This window comes from Globicephala melas, chromosome 17 (assembly GCF_963455315.2).
Source record: "Globicephala melas chromosome 17, mGloMel1.2, whole genome shotgun sequence".
NCBI lineage: Eukaryota > Metazoa > Chordata > Mammalia > Artiodactyla > Delphinidae > Globicephala > Globicephala melas.
The window spans coordinates 38495229-38516565 of NC_083330.1; the positions used below are offsets into that span (position 1 = coordinate 38495229).

At 35.6% G+C, this 21337-nt stretch overlaps 1 protein-coding gene across 2 annotated transcripts in view; it reads right to left on the reverse strand.

Moving 5' to 3' along the window:
• VIRMA (vir like m6A methyltransferase associated) overlaps positions 1 to 21337 on the reverse strand; it is a 61329-nt gene that overhangs the window by 19468 nt on the left and 20524 nt on the right. For both annotated transcript variants that reach the window (XM_030862896.2, XM_030862894.2), the window contains exons 6-16: positions 21021 to 21143; positions 20172 to 20444; positions 17183 to 18323; positions 13348 to 13839; positions 12146 to 12300; positions 9195 to 9277; positions 6993 to 7086; positions 6304 to 6848; positions 5544 to 5779; positions 4831 to 5083; positions 2711 to 2928 (exon numbers count right to left, since the gene is read on the reverse strand). In XM_030862896.2, coding sequence (XP_030718756.2) covers positions 2711 to 2928; positions 4831 to 5083; positions 5544 to 5779; positions 6304 to 6848; positions 6993 to 7086; positions 9195 to 9277; positions 12146 to 12300; positions 13348 to 13839; positions 17183 to 18323; positions 20172 to 20444; positions 21021 to 21143 — 3613 coding nt within the window. The remainder of the gene's footprint in view (positions 1 to 2710; positions 2929 to 4830; positions 5084 to 5543; positions 5780 to 6303; positions 6849 to 6992; positions 7087 to 9194; positions 9278 to 12145; positions 12301 to 13347; positions 13840 to 17182; positions 18324 to 20171; positions 20445 to 21020; positions 21144 to 21337) is intronic.

Consider the following 21337-nt stretch of genomic DNA (forward strand, 5'->3'; position numbering starts at 1 on the left):
AAAAACTGGTAAAACCTAAATAAATTCTGTATTTTAGTTAATAGTATTATGACAAGCTTAGTTTCTTAGTTTTGGTAAATATTCAATGGCTATATATGACATCAACACAAGGGTAAGCTGGATGAAGGGTATATCTGAACTCTGTACTATTATTTTTGTAATTCTTCTTAAAGTCTAATATTCTCTCAAAAATTTTTTTTCTTGAGTGGGGCCTGCTTCAGGACTAGATGAAAAGTATATAGTGATCTGTTTATTTAAAAAGCCAGATCATACCACACCTCTGCTCAAAACCTTACAATGGCCCTTATAAGTAAACCTAGAGGCCCTTGATGATCTGCCCTCCCCACACCTACCCATTACTTCTCTGACCCTAGGCCCTATCATTTTTCTCCTTGCTTACTCACTTTAGGAGCAACCACCATGGCCTCAAGGCTTTTTCTCAGACAAGTTAGGCATGCTATTTGCAATGGCTCTCCCCCAGGATATTAACGTTTCACTCACCTCCCTCAGTTCTTTGTTAAAGGGCTACCTTCTCTGTGAGGGCTTCCCTGATCACCTCCCCATACTTCATTTAAATGACAACTCTCACCCTCACTTTGGCACTCACTATCCCTCTGCCCTACTTTATGTTTTTCTGTAACATACTATGTATTTTATTTACATGTTTAGCATGTGTCTACCTCTAATAGAATGAAAGCATCAAGAAGACAGGGATTTTTTTTTTTTTTAACTAAATCCCCAGCACCTAGAACAGTGTCTGGCCCAGAGAAGAGGGCATTCAATAAATATTTGTGGACAAAATGTTCCTTCATAATGTCTACTATGAACCAGGTTTCTAGGTGCTGGTGGGAGTACAGTCAAGCAAATAGTCCCTGTCCTTGTGCAGCTTATATTCTAGTGAGGGAGACAACCAAATAAGCAATAAGTCTATATAATGTAATGTCAAACAGTATAAATACAGTGAAAAATATAAAGGGGAATAAGGAATGGGGACACAAAGAACAGGCTATTTTAGACAGGCATTTAGACAGGAAATATATTGATACAGATACCTGAGTGAAGTGAGGAAATAAGTCCTATAAGAATCTAGGGGAAAAGCATTTAGGAAAAAAAAAAGTCTGGAGGTAGGAATGAGCCTGACAGGGAGCAAAACTGAGGATAAAAGAGCTATGAGATAAGTCAAAGAGATAAGCAAGGGTCAGACTGTATAGAGGCTTAAAGATCATTATAGAGTTTGAATTTTATTTGCAGTGCAACAGGAAGCCATCAGAAGGATTTAAGCAAAACAGTGACACGTATCTTGTTATAAGTTTAAAAAGATCAGTCTGAGTGCTAAGAAAATGTATTTTAGGGGGACAATAGTTGAAGTAAGAAGAGAAGATTGGAGGCTACTGCAATGGGTCATGAAAGAAAAGAGTGGACCGGATACGGGTGGTAACTATGGAGGTGGAGAAGGGTCATCAGATTCAGGAAGTATTCTGGAAACATAATGAACTGGACTTACTGATGGACTGGATGTAGGGAGTGAGGAAAAGAGAAGAATCAAGAATCTCGAAGTTTAATATTTACCAGGACAAGCAGGACAGAAACATGTTTGAAGCAAGAATATCAAGAGCTCTGCTTTAGCTCAGTTTGGATGCCCATTAGATAGCCAAGTAGAGATGTCAAACAGATACATGGGTTACTTGGAGCTCAGCAGAAAGATCAGAGCTAAAGAAAGAAAAGGGAATAGGTTATGATGACTTACATGAATCTAGCAGAGCCAACGACATCACATATCGTGCTATGGCAGAGGTATGCAAAGGGTATTTGTGAAAGCACCTAACCCAGCTAGGAATGGAGGAATCAAGGAAAGCTTTTTGGTTTTCTTGTATGTGTAATGTATGAGTCTTAAGGGATATAGAGTAAATATCCAGGCACTAGGAAAAAGGACATTCAAGAAGTAAAATTTAAAGACTTTGGTGAGAGATTGGGAGGTGGTGGGGGGGAGAACTTGGATGTTCAGCAGTTGCCATCAACTGAGAGAGAATACAGGAGAATAGACAGACTAAGCAGGTGGAAAAGGTAGCAGCCAGCACCAAGCACAGTAGCTGGAACATAAGTTTTCAACCAATGTTATAAGAATTAATGAGAGGTACAAATACATGTTTCCTAATCCTTTCTATCTCGTATTTCTACGTACTTCTACAAATTCCAAGGAAAACTATGTAGTAGCCACTATCTCCCTAGTGAAGAAAATATGAGGGCATGGAGAGAGAGATGGGAGCAGAAATTACACTTGAGAGACTGAGCAGCATGAGATTTACATCATTTCAAACAAATTTCATCTCAGCCATTCCTCTAGAGAAAAAACACAGAATCAGCACTTTCAGCTTTAGGGTCCATAATATCACACTACCGTCATCTTTGAAGAACAAGTGAATGTACCAACAAAACAAATATCTTAGAGCATGAATTAATGACCCTGGAACAATAAGATTTCCTTGTTAAATACTGCAAGATGCCTGCATTAATGTCTATCTATTCAATTTATATTTTTAATCCTAAAGATTTTATTATTAGCAATTTTCATTGCTAATGAATCTTTTCCATAAACACGAAATTTCTCCACATGAAAGAAATCATACCTTCAACCTTCTACAACAGCTATGAATTAATAAATATGGGGGGATTTAAATACAAGAGTATATTAAATTAGATAAAGCATTACCTTTTTAAATGAAATAATCCATAATCATGCTCTGCAAGAAACATCATTGTTCTGACACATGTCAGTAAACAGCTGTAACTACTCTCAGAGTTGGCTAGCACAGCCAGGAGACAGTCACAGATTGAGGCCATCAATTCTTTGTTTGGTAGAGAATTGGAGAGCTGCTCCAGTTCAGAAATAGAACCTTCAGAAGAGTTTGGCAAAATTAGTGCAATGTCCTGTGAGGGAGGAGGGGAGTTGGGAAAAAACATTTTTTTTAAATGATTGTCACTATCACTTAACGTTTTTATTTCTGAAATACACAGCAATTAGTAATTATCAAAAAACTATGGTTACTGTCCCATCCCAAACATAGATTCAAACACATTAAGAACAAAGGAGTTGTTTTGTCCTTCTATAAAGGTTAATACAAGGATACACACCTAAAGAAATAAAGACAAATATGTTGTTTCACAGTATTTTACTTTATGAGACCAACGCCTTACCACTTGGCAACTGTGCCTGACTCACAGTATTCTTATTTTAAAAGAACATCTCTCTGAAAAATTGTTCCTTCTGGATTACACTGAGTGTAATTTCTATCTTCAGATGGTTAGCTTAGTACTTTTGGTACTAAAATATTTTAAATTACTGTATTATTCATTCATTTGAATATTTTTTAATTTATAAAGAAAGCATCAGAGAAATAAATTTTAATAAATATATCCATATTTGAATTAAAAACAACACAAAAAGAAATGGATGGAGAAAAAAAAACATTTAGGCACAGTCTTCCAATATTTTCCTGTAGTTTTTATACACGTTTAAAATTCAAGTTTTTCAATGTCAGCAAGTTTACCTAAAAATAACTAAAAACACACTATTCTTTTTATAGAAGTAAAGCAGACATTACAGAAACATTTTTAAGTATGTGTTATCGCCTTTAATCACCTCAACACACTGGAAGCAAGTATTCAACTTGGGTTAGAACTATAAAACAAAGCTTGAATAGAACGGAAATATAATAAGGTGAGGCCAGCCAAGAAAGAGGTTTAAGTGATCAGGGCAGCTAGGATGCTAAAGTGTAACTCATCACAGTCATACAACCCAACGTGAACTACATTAACAAACACCAGTTGACTGCACATTCTGAGGTATAAAGACTTAAAATAAGCCTTTTTACCTGGTCCAAAACTGTTTTCTACCAGATCCCCTTTTTGTGAAAACAAGTCACACCAAAAATGTTCCTTCTTGAGTATTAAATGTAACCGAACTAGGTTTTGGTTAGCTAGAAAAAGGTAATCTTCCATGATGGGATCCTATTAAAAATATTCTGCCTGGAAAAATCATATTTGATTGATTTAGATAGTAGGAGCATTCTGACAAGCTAAAATGCCATTAGGCATAGAAATCTCCAAATATCGCAATAACAATGGGCTCTAAAAGTTAAAACAATTCTCATTAATTCATGGAACTATAAACTGGAAGTCAATAATATAAACAGCAGGAAGAAATACTACTACTTTTAGTCAACGTCTTTATACATGTTTATAGCACAGTAGTCTGAAACACACTAAAATGTAGTAGCCTGTGACGCCTTCAAAAGTTGTCCAGGGACTTCCCTGGCGGTCCAGTGGTTAAGACTCCATGCTTCCAATGCAGGGGGCGTGGGTTTGATCCCTGGTCAGGGAACTAAGATCCCACATGCCGTGGGGCACAGCCAAAATAGATTTTTTAAAAAATTGTCCAAACAAGAAACCATGGTATTAATTCAACCAATCACAAAACTATAATATTCAAGAGTGAATTGGTGTATAATATAATTAGAAGGAAAATGAACATACTAGACATAACCAACCCCAAAGAATACAATGGCACATAAAGTAAATATCCAAAGACAGTGTCTCATAAAGAAAATGAAAAAAGCTATTCAGAGAAACCTGTGAAGTACAAAGTCAAAGAAAGTTATATAGCACCAAATCATTTTATTGTTGGCTCACTGGTCAAATTTATCTCCCTAAACAACAGTAAGAGTAATGAAACAGATGCGATCTCTTTGTTAACAGACAAGATTTACATCAAGAGAAGCTTTTAAGAAACACATACACACAAAAAAAATTTATAAAAATAACTATAAATACCTGATCACAGAGAGACTGCAAAATGGATGTGATAAATTCAACACACTGTTGGCGAATAACACTGTCTCCAGGAGACCGCACCAAAGCCAACAGATCCTGGAATATCTCTGCATATCTTTCATCACCTTTAATAGTTCCATTAATTAGATGCAAAATAGCTAATTTACAAGCTTTGTGTGAAGCCAGAGCATCAAGAAGAGCAAGCAACCTGGTGGTTTGGCTAGTATACTGTTTTTCTTTATCTTCTGAAGTGCTGAAATAAAATCAACACATTTAGTGAACAAAATTCTTGATTTTAAGGCATTACTTAATAATTTGTTTTTCAACACATATCAACTTACACAAATCTTATATAAAACATTTCATTCCTTGGGTATCACAACTTCTCTGGCATTTTACAATTACTATAAAATTTTGTAAATTCAGGTTTTTAATAATGTATTTTCTTAAATCAGAGTACTTCACAGCTCACCTTTCAAACACCCCAATCTTGAAACACGTCAAGATATCTTGCACATGAAATAATGACATAAAGTTTCCTAATTAAAATTAATCTATATTCATGTGTCTGTGTGTCTGTATATGTGTATATTTATATGTATACATATTATCTGAGCACACTAAACCCTGGTTTCCAAATTCTAAGTTAAAAAAAATGAATCTGTGTCAAAAACAACTTGAGGAAAAAAATTTTTAATGCAAAATCAAAATACCTTTGCAAGTCTTCTACAATCAAATCCAACACAGTTCTCATAATCAGAAGTGCAGTTGGTGAGGCAAGGTCACACAATTGAACACAAATACGCCGTAACATATGTTGAATGGGCTGGCAGGTTGTGCCAGAGAAAGAGCGAACTATTTCTTGGAGCAACTTTGCTTGAACATGAAGGTGCATGCTCCACAATTTTCGGGTGTTGAGTGCCACTGATATATCATGTGACTCAATAACCTGTTAAAAAAGTATAATGTGTACGTAGATTTTTAAAAATATTTATTTATAGTCACAAAAACTGTTCAGGAAGAACTGTTATGAAAAGAACATCTTTACTGCATGCTTAAAACATTTAATTTTCTGTTATACAACTAAACATTTGCTTGAATTCAATGCATCTAAAAAAATCTTATTGTTCTCAGGTTAGCAGTCAGTAGAGCAGAGTCCATTGGTGAAGCAACCTAGTTAATGTCAAATTCTAACACATGATAAAGGTGGGGGAAAAGGATTTAAAAATAGCAAAAGTACAAGTACACATAACAGCATAATAAAATTCACATTAACAAAAATTTATTTAAAATGTTACTCCCATATTTCCTTAATGACCAACTTGCTTCAGTTTTATCTCACCCTCATCCAGTTATTTTATGTCTTTCTTAGGGGAAGGAGATGAGGGTTTGTTTTTTTTAAACAAAATCACTGGCTTTTTAAAAAGTGTTATTGCAGTCATTTATAAGATGCATGTTATATGGAAGTGATACCTGAGTTGTTTGCATGGGCAATGGTAGAGGCAGCAGCTCTGAAAGGAGTATGAGTCCAGAAAAAAATCCTTCAGGAACCTTCAAGATCGAAGAAAGAACTTCTTTTAACATTAAAGACCAAGTATTGTTGGCCAGAGTCTCTTCTGAGATTGTGAGCTTTTCATTAACTCCTTGTGTAAAAGTCAGTAATATATCAATGATATCATTCTGAATTTTCTGTTCATCACTATCCAAACGACCTGAGAGAGGGATAGAGCACAGGAGCATGTGTAAAGTCACAAGTGCTGAAGGGACACGCATGTCCTTAAACTCAAAGGATCCACCTCTCAGGAGTTCCGTTAACATAGTTTTAAGAAGAGTAAGTGTGCAGCGAGCCATTGAAATAGTAGTAACTCTGTGAAGGGTGGTCCCCATGTTGACATGGAGTCTCCAAGGCTGAGTCAGAATACTGTTCAATTTTTGCAGCACCCGAATAAAGGTGTCCATTCCTTCAGCAGAAAAAAGCTGAATGACAGCAAGATTCCATTTCAGGTCTTTCTGTTGACCTTTATATAAATAAGGGAGAAAAAAAAAAAACTCTAATTACTTACATATTAATCATTGGTTAAGATTTTGAATATTTTATTTAATAAATGGTATTTATACTAGGCCTAAAAAATAGTAGTTTTTAAGTACAGTAGCCACATTACCTTCAACAGGAGGTGGTGGACATGCCACATTACAGAGAACACGCAAGGCAGTAGTAAGGCCAACTCCTTCTGGGGTCATCAAGTTATCAATATTCTTCAAAAATAAAAATGAATAGAAAGTTTAATTTCTTGGTACCTATCAGGCCCAGAGAAGGTATTAGTTAAAAATATGAGTTTCAAGTTAAGTACTTACATCATTTTAAACTTCTTAACTAAATTTAAAACATGAATAAGGCTAATGAAGTTTATAAAGGTTATATAATCTTTGGCATATGTTGTACCATATATGACATTTTGAACATAAAATGAGTAATTGCAAACACAAGTATATTAAAAAGTACTGACTAAAACAAAGGCTACATACAGATTATGTATGAAACTCTGTGGATAAAGAATTTAAAATAGCTCCTTTTTCGATACTCTTACTATACATCCTCTTTCCCAAAAAGGAAGAAACGACTGATTTTACAAAGCCCTGTGGGTACTAAAGCTCTTTGAAAATTGAGGAAGCATGATGGAATGTTTTAACACTACATAACATACATTTTGAAAAATGCAGATACCACAAGAATCTAGTTATGATGGCCATTTGGGGCATGGCTAGAGGAAAAAGAAATACAGTTGCCTATGTCCTTAGCACCTGCCCACGCTATGCTTCCTGGCAACAAATAGTTGTTTAAGTTGCTTTATTTTTGTAGTTTCCAAGGAGCAGCATATAGATGGCTAAAAAAAACTTAAAAGAAATAGCACTTTAAAATGTTACTAATTCAGCTTCTAAACCTCAGAGGAGAAACCTAAAAATAAGAAAATCCTTTTCCTCATATGTTTCCCACCTTAGGTTATCTTTTCCTCTAATTTCTTCCTTGCTGCCTTTCAATAATTCACAAATTACATAAGGCAGCAGGGAGCCACAGAGTGAAGTTTCAGTCTTAGATCAACTGTCTTTAGTACATCTTAGAATGAGAGTCATTTATAATAACCATAATTAATGGGACAAGGATTTACACAAAAATTAAAACTCTTAATTACAGTATGTATTCAAATTTCTACTACTGAACTTTTTATTGGTTAAGTACTTTAAGTGAAACCATCTGATATTTATTGGATACTTTATATATTCTCCTAACCATGCACAAGTACCCTAAATACCTGACCATCTAAATTTACAGGACACTACTGTACTTCTGCTTAAAAAAAGACCGAACATAATGAAAAACTCTAGATATCATTTGAGGCATAAAGAACAGAAGAATATGATGACATTATAGGAGGAAAAAGTACTCTTAGGGGAGATGGAGGAAAAATGAGAAGGGAGACAAGTTAGTGAAGAAAAATCTGAAGCAGATAAAACCGAAATAGCTCTTTGTTGGTGGGTCAAAACAGCAAAAGATTAGATAATATACATACATTACTTCAATAACACACTGCAGCTCCAAGACCAAGGTGGTTTACACACACAGACACACAGACACATACACAACACATATAGCTCATCTGTTAAATGAAAAAGGAGATAATTCAAGGTCCATTCTGCCCCGCTAGTTTAAAACTTTTTATGCATCTATGGGCACTTTTAGCCCTTCTTCCTATGATACACATTGGATCAGCTAAGGAGCAAAGAAAACTTTTCAAACTTCCAAAACTAACAATGCAATGATTTTAATGAATTTTTTCATTATGAATTACTTGAAGTGTATATGCATTTTTCAACTGTAATATTATGAATTATATGATTTTCAACTCTCATTAATTACTTCAATTGCAGATTTAACCATCCCAAATTAACAGAACTAGTCCCCATTGCAATTATCTGGAACTGACTCTACCAATTTTTAAGTACAAATTTTGAGGGAAATTCTTTTCCACTGAAGTTTAACTATAATTATATGTTACATTATCATAGCATTTAACTTTAAAACACTTTTGTAAATGTCATCAAAATGGTAGGTGATAATATTCCTATTTGAGAGGGAAAAAAGTAGGACAGAAGCTGGTAATAGAAAGCAATAAAGTTGTGTGCATCTGTGTTCATTATACACACAATTACATACCCATCTATACCCAGTACCAGTCTATACCCACAAGACGAGTAAATCAATCAAGTACACTTAACTGCATTACCTATACAAGTGATTTAAAACAGTATTACTATATACTACCGCACAGTTCTGTAAAATCAAGGCACTTTTAAGTTTTACTTACCTGTTTAACATATTCAATTAGGTTTGGGATGCAGTTAATCTCAAATCTAAGGTTTTTCAGAGGTTCAAGCCACTTGCCAAGTTCTTAAAAACAAAAACAGTAATTCATAATATAATATTTTAAAATAAAAGCCTTTATAACAAAGCCTTTAAAACAAGGGAAGTAAAGGTATTCTTTTCCTGAGAAAAACCATGGTTTTAGATTATCAGATCCATGTTCATTTCAATAAACTAAATTTTATACAGGAATGAACTTATGTCTAATTATTTAAACAAGCTTTAAAATGAAATGAATGTCCTACTATACTGGCTTAGAAATAAAACAACCCAATCCAAAAATGCGCAGGAGACCTAAATAGACATTTCTCCAAAGAAGATACACAGATTGCCAACAAACACATGAAAGGATGCTCAACATCACTAATCAGTAGAGAAATGCAAATCAAAACTACAATGAGGTATCACCTCACACCAGTCAGAATGGCCATCATCAAAAAATCTACAAACAATAAATGCTGGAGAGGGTGTGGAGAAAAGGGAATCCTCTTGCACTGTTGGTGGGAATGTAAACTGATACAGCCACTATAGAGAACAGTATGGACGTTCCTTAAAAACCTAAAAACAGAACTACCATATGACCCAGCAATCCCACTACTGGGCATATACCCTGAGAAAACCGTAATTCAAAAAGAGTCATGTACCAAAATGTTCATTGCAGCTCTACTTACAACAGCCAGGATATGGAAGCAACCTAAGTGTCCATCGACAGATGAATGGGTAAAGAAGATGTGGCACATATATACAATGGAATATTACTCAGCCATAAAAAGAAACGAAATTGAGTTATTTGTAGTGAGGTGGACGGACCTACAGTCTGTCATACAGAGTGAAGTCAGTCAGAAAGAAAAAAACAAATACCATATGCTAACACATATATATGGAATCTAAAAAAAAAAAAAAGGTCATGAAGAACCTAGGGGCAAGACGGGAATAAAGACACAGACTTACTAGAGAATGGACTTGATGATACGGGGAGGGGGAAGGGTAAGCTGGGACAAAGTGAGAGAGTGGCATGGACATATATACACTACCAAACGTAAAACAGATAGCTAGTGGGAAGCAGTCGCATAGCACAGGGAGATGAGCTCAGTGCTTTGTGACCACCTAGAGGGGTGGGATAAGGAGGGTGAGGGAGGGAGACGCAAGAGGGAAGAGATATGGGGACATATGTATATGTATAACTGATTCACTTTGTTATAAAGCAGAAACTAACACACCATTGTAAAGCAATTATACTCCAATAAAGATGTTAAAAAATATATATATGTATATATTAAAAAAAAGAGGTTACCACCCTTAGATTTTTGGTTTCTGAAAACTTAAAACATTTACATGGTTACATCTAACTATACTGAATATTTTTGCAGCAATCAACTTACAACATTAAAAAAGAATTATAAAATTAACTGCTCATAAACCAATATAATAACATAATGTTTATTCACCTAATGCTGCCACTGATTCCCACACCCCCAAAAAAGCATACACAAAATGTATTCATTTCTAACAGGATCAAACCCATGAGGGGACATATGCCGAGTGCCTTTTCCCTTATCATGAATTTTAAATTTTATCAATTTCCTAATTTGCCTTTACGAAGTTAAAAGTAATCACTATCACCCCAAAACTAATAACAGCAAGCTTTGTTTATAAAAGAAACACATGAAATATACCATTTACTGCAACCGAACTCAAAACTCTCCTAGAAGCTATGCCATAAAACCTATACTTTATCACCAAAAATGTTTTTAGAAAAGCATTCTCACGTAATAAGTTCCAGACACTTTATAGGAATGAATGAGGGAAGTGCAAATAGTAGTCACCCTTCCTTGCTACTACAATCCTGAGGATTACAACTGTTTACATCTGAGTATTTTCCTACGGATTTTTAAATTAACTCTTTCATATATGTACAATATATAGTGTTCAAATGAAAGATATAAGGAATAATAAAACAAATACTAGTGTACGCATCACACAGAAAATGTAGTAAGGCATTAATACTACCTTTGAAGACGCTGCATACCCTCCTTTTATAAAGGCATACTTCAGGGGGAAAAAAATCTATTTTCAATATAGAAAATTGAGTGCAGTACCCAACTTTTACTGGTGGTATCGCACATAAAATTTAGGATTAAAAAGAAAAGAGGCCTGGGACTTCCCTGGCGGTCCAGGGCCAGTGGTTAAAACTCTGCACTTCCACTGCAGGGGGAACGGGTTTGATTCCTGGTTGGGGAACTAAGATCCCGCATGTCGTGCAGTGCAGCCAAAACAAAAAAAAAAAAGAAAGAAAAGAGGCCACATGCTATCATAACATTTACTCAATGTTATCAAATTTTCTACTTGGCAAGGTCAGAAAGCCAAGAACCAAAATAAAATAATAAAAACTTGTAATTAAATCCCTTAAACTTTTCAAGACTGCCCACATAATAAGGTTTGCCATAAACTTCATTCAACATACATTTAGAAAATAATGTTCATATTCATCATTCTTCACTTGAGAATAGCACGTGTTAACCACAAATGGATTTCTAAGTTGTACTTACAACAGTGTTGTACTTAGAAATACATATATAGAAAACACACACACATGCAAACTATAAACAAAACTGAACTTCTGAGTTCATCTTTAATTCTACTTTGATTAGGAACTTCAACCACCCAGAAATTTCCATGGCTTTTCAGAAAAAGGTACTTTGAACAATTTCCTAAAAATCTTTTTAAGAACACCATATAAAATACCTCCATAAAAGGTATCTTAACTTTCAGAAAGTTAAAAACAGGGTATTACCAGGTATATTATCAAAACATGATAAAGTACTAACTACAGATATTCAAAGGCTTTTTTTCTTCACATATCATAAATGCTTAAAATAACTTCAAGTACCATACCTTGCAATTTAGCATTATTTTCATCTGCTTTACAAAGCTTCAAGAGAGATGCTGCATGCTGTTCTAGCATTTGGACATCACTGGAAGACTGAACCACCACCAAAATAAGTATGCATGCATAATTATAAGCTACTGACTTCTTAGACTTGGAATCACTGAAACAAAATAAGGTTTTAAAGTTTTTGATATGAAAATAAATTTTTAGGAACAATTTTTAACATTGTTTTCTACTTGGTTTTAAAGGGATCAAGGAATTTCACAATGAAACATGACTGACTTCCTGAAAACAGGAAATCGCACTTTAAAGTTTCACCTTCAATTCACCTGAAACCACTACTTAAAAGTATGTAATAACGAAGCACATGCATCAAAATGGAAAGTGAAATTCTATTAAGAAATAAGATCAGAACAATGAAATATTAATAAGTGTACTTCATTAGCAATGAAAGATTAGGAAGTACACTTCATCGGTCTCCTTTAAAATGGTTGTTCACTCTGGATAAATAGGAACAAGTGTGATGAATCAACCTACCACCATGATTATTCAGACTTCCACTAAAGAACTGTTAATATACAGCTAGACATAGAAGTCACTGTTGTTTGCCTTTTACAGGTCCCCCCAAAAGATCCATCACTCAAGGAGTCATATCAAGACCCCGATGCAAAGGATGCCACTGCTTTGCATGGCATGAACCAGGAAGAACATGTTTCTCTTCTCATACACTAAAACCCTCTGCCCTATAGGGCAAGTTCTTGAAAACTACTGTCATTCTCAATCCCCCTCATCCAGTCAAAACACTTCTGAAATCCGAGCACCATGAATAGCTTAGAAGGTATTAGCTTAGAATACCTTAGAATAGCTTAGAATAGCTTAGAAGGGCAGAAGACAGCAAGATAGCCCTCATGACTCTTATGGTATACGTATGTTCCTGTACCTTAGGATTCCCCTCCACAAAAATTAGCAGGAGTACTACAGCTGCAATCTTTGTTAACACCGTGATGAAACTGGAAGAAGCTGCTATTTCATTTATTTACAGCCACATCTTAGAGATTTCACCATTCTAATCCTTAATTAAGAAGTTATGTGTTATGTCAAAAAATTATAGTTTTTATTTTCAAAACACATTCTTCCAAGAAACTACCCCATTAGTGATGTGGTTTTCCAATAAAATAGAAAATTTAAGGATTAAGCATAAAATTACCCTAAGGCTTCTTTGGAATAGTACTCCATTAGAGTAATAAGACTTTGGAGATTTTTCTCAAGACTGAAAACATGGCCAACAGCTGATCTTCCCACAGGATTAAAAGTAATCAAGTAAAGATTGTGAAGAGTTCCCAAGAGATCTGAATGGTCAGTTTCTTCACTGGCTGTACAACGCTGAAAATGGCTGAACAGTTCTGTAATACACTGCAAAGTCTGTGTTGAGTCCTGTAGCCACAAGGCAAATGCATCATCAATAACAGCATCAGATTGGAGACCTTCTTCTTCATCTTGATCATAAAGGTGACACAGAGCTCGGATCAACAAATTTGTTGCTTCATATTCTGACATAAAAAAAAGAAGACCCTTTTGTGACTGTGCAAGAAACTTTAAAACATCTTTTGTGGCTTGCAGCACACCAGGGTGTGCACTTGTTACTGGAATTGACAAAAGCAAGGTAACCAACTCCAAGAAGTGATGACTGTGAAGATACCTGTAGAAGAAGTAATAAAATATGTTAAGTCAGTGTAAAACATTCTTCATTTATTCAATATTCATTAGACAGGAGAGAGGTAAAAAATTTAATGGCAATAATCCTTATCTTCAGCAATATACTGCTTTAACTAAAATAGTACTGTAAGTAGCAAGCCTTCTATCCACTAGGCCAAACAAAAGTGAAAGTTCTGTAAGGCTTTTTCCTAGCATTCAAAGGATGTTTAATAAGTAACTGTGACAAGTTTTCTCTTTCCAGAATCAACCATGACTTTAAAATCTGGGACTTCCTTCCAGGCCACTTATCAAATGCTCCTTCCTTTTAACCATGGTCCTACTCAACCCATGGCATATCAGTATATCTGAATTAGTATATCTAGGGAGAATATAGTACATATACCATAAAAAACTTATAGTATATTCAGATTTACTATAGGTAGTATATCTGAATTAGTACCTCTAGGGGGAAAAAACCTCAAATTATCAATTTTCAGTATTTAATACAATAGACTCTTTTATCAAATCCAAGAACCATTTTTTTAGTACCCATAGTTTTAGTAGAAAAAGTCTGAATTTACCTAACACCCCTAAATAGACCCAACTGCTACTGACAGAGTACTTTCACCGTCCTAAAAATACTCTGTGCTCCATCTATTCATCCCTCCCTCCTTCCCAATCCCTGGCAGTCACTGTCTCCACAGTTTTGCCTTTTCCAGAATGTCATATAGTTGTAATCACATAGCATAAAATTGCCTCTTCAATCAATTTCTGCTTAAACTCAGGCTTCTGTCATGATAAAAACACCTCCACTAACTTCTTACCACAAAGGTGAACATTATTATGCTCTAAGAGCATCCTTAACCACCTCATGGACTGTTCAGAAAATAGTTAACATGGCAGGCCTCAGAATGTTTATTCTTAGAAAGGCCTGCTTGCAAGGTTGGCCCTTGGCTGGCCTCTGGGGACTTGGATTTTGGGAGGGTTTCCGCCCATCAACTGGTAAGAATACTCACTGCACCTAAACTGTTTATGCAAATAATATGGTTTACGCTGAACACCTGCTTTCCTTTTGGGAGTCTGGAATTCTGATACATGCTAGGTACTGGGTGCCTACATGGCTATCCCCCAATAATGAGCTTGGATGCTGAGATTCCAATGAGCTTGCTCAGTACGCAACATTTCACACATGTCACAATTTGTTGTTGGAGGACTTAAGCGGGTCCTTTGTGTCTAAATGAGGAAAGGACTCTGGAAGTTTATGACTCGTTTCCCAGGCTTCGTCCCATGTACCCCTTCTCTTTGCTGATCATGTTTTGTATCCTTTTGATATAATAAATCGTGGTCGTGATTACAACACAGTCCTGTGACTCCATCTAGCAAATCTCGGGGGTTATCTTGAAGACCCCAACATGGTACATTAATGAACCTTGCCGTCACTTCAAACTAATCCTTCCAAAATGTAATTATTTATTTCAAAATTCACTCTCCCTCCTAATTTACCAGTTTCTGTCCATAAAACCACAGTTCCAATAGTTACCTTGGCTAGAAACATCAAAGCTCCTTCTTACTTTCTCTTACTAGGTTCAGTTGCCAAGTCCTAGTAATGCTTTTTCACAAACTCTCAACAGTAGCACAATATCTGTCTTCCCATTTTCTGTAAATGCCACTATATCAGGCCAAGTACTTAGCACAACACCTACCACCTAGACTCTTCAGACAGGCTTATCTACCTAATAACTCCAATTTCTCTTCCATTGCAATACATCTTGTAACTATAATATAATCTTAGAACACTACTTTGATCATACCAGATCTGCTACTCCAAAATATTCGAGATCTTCCCACATTCTAAAAACAAAATCCCTGGGAATTCCCTGGCAGTCCAGTGGTTAGGACTCAGTGCTCTCACTGCCAGGGGCCCGGGTCTGATCCCTGGTCAGGGAACTAAGATCCCACAATCTATGCAGTGCAGCCAAAACAAAAACAAAAACAAAAATCCAAATTCCTTAGTGCACAGCATTCAAAGCCCTTTATTTCCTAAAGTCTGATACCCAAACATACCTCCTCCAATTATGGGGGAAAAACAAGACTTAGTAGGCCATTAATTACTCGTTTCCCCTCACTGACTATTTGAGAGCTTCACCCTTTTCTTATACTCAGTCACCCTCAGTGCATGACTTCAATTCCTACTTTATCAAAAATAGGATCAATGGGCTTCCCTGGTGGCACAGTGGTTGAGAGTCCGCCTGCCGATGCAGGGGACACGGGTTCGTGCCCTGGTCCGGGAAGATCCCACGTGCCGCGGAGCGGCTGGGCCCGTGAGCCATGGCTGCTGAGCCTGCGCATCCAGAGCCTGTGCTCTGCGACGGGAGAGGCCACAACAGTGAGAGGCCCTCGTACCGCAAAAAAAAAAAAAATAGGATCAGTGAGAAGTGCCTTGTCTCCTCTACTGTCTCCACACTACAAAGATATCTGTATTTGTATACATATAAGGTTTCCTTTCTCTTGTTCAAAGCCAAACTCCTACTTTGTACTCTTGACCTCATCTCCTACCAGACCTTGCTTTAACAATTATCATCTTACACTCCTGTAAGAACTCAAACTAAGGCAAGATCTGATAGTTTCAGCTAAAAACAGGAATGGATAGGTACAGATTTTAGAAAGGACAAGTACTGATTTTCTGTTAATGCACTATGTTCCAAAGCAAGGCAAAAAATAATCACAGAAATAAGGAATAAAATAATAAAAATGCAACTTTTGCATTTAGTTGAAAAATTATTTACAGGCAAAATGCCAAAAAAGAAACTCTCAAAAATTAAAACAAAATTTTAAAAATCTACCATGGGTACCTAATAATGGCAAAACTGTACCAATAGATAACTAGAGAGTTAGATGGCAGAAACAAATGGCAATTAAACCTTTAATATATCTTTAACCAGGACTGTAAAATTAATTTAGTAAAGTATCAGTTTAATCTACAATGTATTACAGTGATAAGGTACAAAAAGGTTTACACTGAAAAGCTCTCTCCTTCCTGTTCCATCTTCTTTGTACCACCTTCCCAGAAGCCACTCAGCGGTTTCTCATTTATTCTTGCTCACAGACATGCTTATATAAGCACTGTTGTTGATTATTACTATCTTTAACTTAAGTTGCTACTACAACTTTAAGTATTAACTAAATATAGCTCACCCACAGTAACATATTTCTCAGTTCCACTTATTTTAAAATATCAAGTATCCTTGACCTACAGACGGAGTAAAAAAAAAAAAAAAGAAACCAACCACATAAAATTGCCTCTAATGACTGGTAAAATATATTTCCCAAAGCCAAAAATGTCTTACCTAAAGAGAACAGGGTATGGATCATCCCTCTCTGGTGGTCCAGTAATACGTGCCATTGTTGGGAAAGACTTAACAGGAGGTTGGATCATTGTGTGAGGTGCAGTTTCCATTAAATGAAAAACTTCCTCTAAGAGGTTAATAAGCTTTTCTATTTCCCCTTCACTTATATTTGAGGATTCCAAAAGATCCATATCCATTGAAGCCTCTACCTCATTTTCATATTCTGGGTTTGTTCTCTCAAGTCCAGTGTCTGTATCATGATCAGCTTCACTGTGGTTAGGAACAGAAGAAGTCTTCTCTGCTAAATGGTCACCAAGTCTTTTAATCTCTGACAAAATTTCATAGAAATGGCATTTCTGAAGAATAGCTGAACCAGCAGTGACAACCCTCACAGTCTGATCTAAAAGTATGAGCTCCAGCAGTTTTTGATAGCCACTTTTTTCACTCTGCCTACTTCTTAAAAATGCTTCCATTCCTTCTGTCATACTAATGACACTGTCCAAAGCTTTAAATGCATTTAACTTAAGGGAAGATGAGACATGATCAGCAAACAGGAGCTCAAATAATCCACTGATCACTCCTGCTTGTAGCAGTCCCATGACTCCTTGGGCCCCACATTCTGCCAGTGAGGACACTAATTTGGTCCCAGCTTTGAGCTGTCGGACATTTAAGGCAATGGGTTGGCGAAGGGCTACTTGTAAATTTAAAGCTTGCATGGTCCAGTCTATCAACTGGCCAAGGGCGTCTTGTTTTGTGTTTTTCAATTGCAAATAACTTAATCCTTTTATTATTAAACTTGGAATTTCTTCTAAAGCTGTTACCCATTTTGCACCTCTATCTTCTTGATACAAATCCAACAGTTCAGTTAACTTCACTGAGGCTTCTACTGCCCCTGAATTTTCTTTATCTGGACCTTGATCCTTCATTCTACTGATTTCAATTTCAAAAGTAGTCTTGTATGGACAGCTGAAGTATAAGAGTGGTACAAGCTCCCTGTCATATGGATCATACGTCATAGGAGGAACTGAAGCTAAGTCTTCAGCAGTGTATTCAACATCAAAGTTTGGATACTTAAATGTTTCACGTTCCAAGTCAGCAATTCCATCTTCATCACTGGAAATTTGTTCATAACCATCATCCCCTGAAAATCAGTTTGAATAATATTTAGTTGTTACATCATTGTTGTTTAATGCAGACCAATCTGGTTTGTCAAAAAAATCATTTAATAGTGTGGCAAAAAATAAAAATTAATGATTTCCTCAACAAAATTAATTTCTGCCCCAACATCTTATCAACAATTACTAACATTTTATAGTTTCTAATAGAATAATTATGGAGAAACTTCATAAGCGAAGTTTTCTATTATATCTGTTCAGCTTTACAACTAACTCTGCTACAGATCTTTTCCTCACAAAATTAAATTAGAAATGCCTCAAAAAACAAACCAAAAATACCTCTTTCAGGAGGAAAGAAATTAAGCTTGCCCTCATAAGAGAGTATTTTTAAGATGGAAAAAATAAATTGATAGGCCAAAATTATTAAATTAACTAAGAATTAGTACCATAAATACCAAGTTACATCAATTATTTCCAGAAAAAACATTCTATGTTCTTTTTATAACATGAGTTTCATATTCCTTCACTTTCACTTCTCTGTATTTACCTGTCACACAGTTTCCCCAGTTCTGTATTATGTTTTTAGGGAAAATCTGTTCATATAAAGTGCTCAGCTTTGCCAAAACAAAGAGTTTTCATATTATGACACATGCAGCTTTTTCCTCTATTTATTAATACAGGACTAGAAGTAATATAGGACCAGAGATGGAAAACTTGTTGGTTTTACTTTTTAACACTACTATTACCTGGCCGTGGTAAAACAGAGATGTGCAATTACAGCCTACAGTATTCCTCAAGTAACAGCCCTCTTTTGACATTCTTTAGCTCAAAACAATTTAGCCATAGCAATACACTCATATTTGAAAAGGAAGGGCCTATAGAGACTTGACTCTGGAATAACCACCAGATGTCTTCTGGTAAAAATCAAATTAACCAGCCTCATTCTCTCACCTTCTCTATTAAAATGTCCTCTGATTAACAAAGCCTGCATGAAATCTAACTACTACTTGCCAGTCAAACACAATAAATCTAAAAAGGATTTTGTGGTAATCTGGAAATGGGGTAAGCTAAAAAGATTATCACTCAATAACCCAATTATTTATATTGTGTAAAAGGGCCACTGTGATACTAGAATGGTCCTCTCTCTCACGTAGAATGATGCTCACCTGTACTATCTTATAAAAGAAAAAGGTAGATAATCTGTCATTTTACATAAATACTTTAACACTACATTCCATTTATTGGAGAAATTAAGAGCCAATTAGCTTAAGTATCTCTTTTTGCTTTCAAAGGAAAAATAAAGCCTAACTAAAGGACTGCATAATGCTGCCATATGTCCCTGTGTAATTGAGATTTTTCCTTCTGAATTTCTAAAAATAATGTAGCATTTTGCCAAAATATCTAGGTGGCAGACATCTTTAGCAATTCCACCCAGCTTAAAACACCACTCCTTTACTCTCAAAACAGATCACCAAATCCCTAATCACCATGTATTTGCTGCATATTCCTGCTTCCCTGGACAAAGCTGATGGTATCAAGGGGCAGCGATACCATAGCAAGCCAAAGAGACTCTCTCTCCCAGAAAACTGGATCTGGATCTGAGACACAGCCAGGTAGTTTAGACTGGCTGGTTAAAGAGAGGAGATTAAAGATGTGGGGTGAATAGAGATATAACAATTCGTTAACAGAATATAAATTAGCAACACAAAACAGAGACGGAAATCCCAGCTCTAGTCAAGTCTTAAGGCCCAGCTACAATCTGACTCAGGTTTCTTGAAAGCCATTTATCTCTGCTACAAATTCTTCTGCATTACTAAAAGCTACATCAAGCTAGTTAGCACTTAAAACCAGAAGTCCTAGCTAATTTAACCCACCTTCACCTTCTTCATCTTCTTCACCTTCTTCCTCTTCATCTTCCTCTTCCTCCTCAGGGATACTATCTACTGTATGGCGATCATCCTCATCCTCATCCTCTTCTTCCTCGACATCCACATCATCTTCATCATCTTCTCCTTCTTCTTGTTGTTCCTCTTCTACTTCTCCTTCATCAGAATATTGACCTTCCTGAGGAACAGAATTCCGATCAGGAGAAATGGGCTCAAAGTAATCTTCTCTATGAGGAGCATCCTCTTCCTTGTCACCAGACACTGAAAAATTGAGGTTTAAGGCACAGATTATTTTAACTGTTTAAATAACATGAGGCAGAAGGATTGGATACTGCAACTACTTAATGACATTTTGGATGATTTAGCTCATAATTAATAAAGTATGCTTTATTAATTATTAATAAATATTAATAGTATTAGATAAACATACTTTAAACAAAGTATTAAATAAACACAGCTCATAATTAATAAAGTATGCTATATTATGTTCTAATACAATAATCCTCTTCTTTTTTAGCTATTAAGTAACTATACAGATTTTTATCTCTTCCAATACCTACTGTTTATTTTTACTGGTGCTGTTCTGTACATACCACTATAGCACATTAACATTTTATTTTCAAAGTAATGTTGCTTCAGCTTCGATTAACTGATTTTTTTTTTCTTTTAACAAATTCACTTGCCAACAAAAAAACACAAGAAAACACTGCGCAGAACGGGGGCAGAGGATATTCATCAAGATTTGATTACCAGCATCTAATTTTTTTTCTTTAATCAAAAAGTACTATTAACATTAATCAAGAGGGGGAAAATAAACTATCACTGATATATTTCTACCTGGCAATGGCATGGGATCATCCTCATCATCATCAGGTGGAGGGGGTCCTGGTGGAGTTCTTGGTCCCCTTGGCTGTGGTCTTGGAGGGCTTCCATTAAACTGATCTTCCTTCTCCCCATCAGCTAATTTTATTAGAAAAAGAAAAAGAACTTTCAAATGAGTAAGTATAGTGAAATAAATGCATGACAAAAATGCTATTCATCATTTGAGTTTTCATCTTCAGAATTTATTAACTTTTTCCTTCCTGACGTGTAACAGAAATTTTGCTAATTAGTTTATAATGGGAAAGTTAGAATTTTTGATGTCCCATATACCA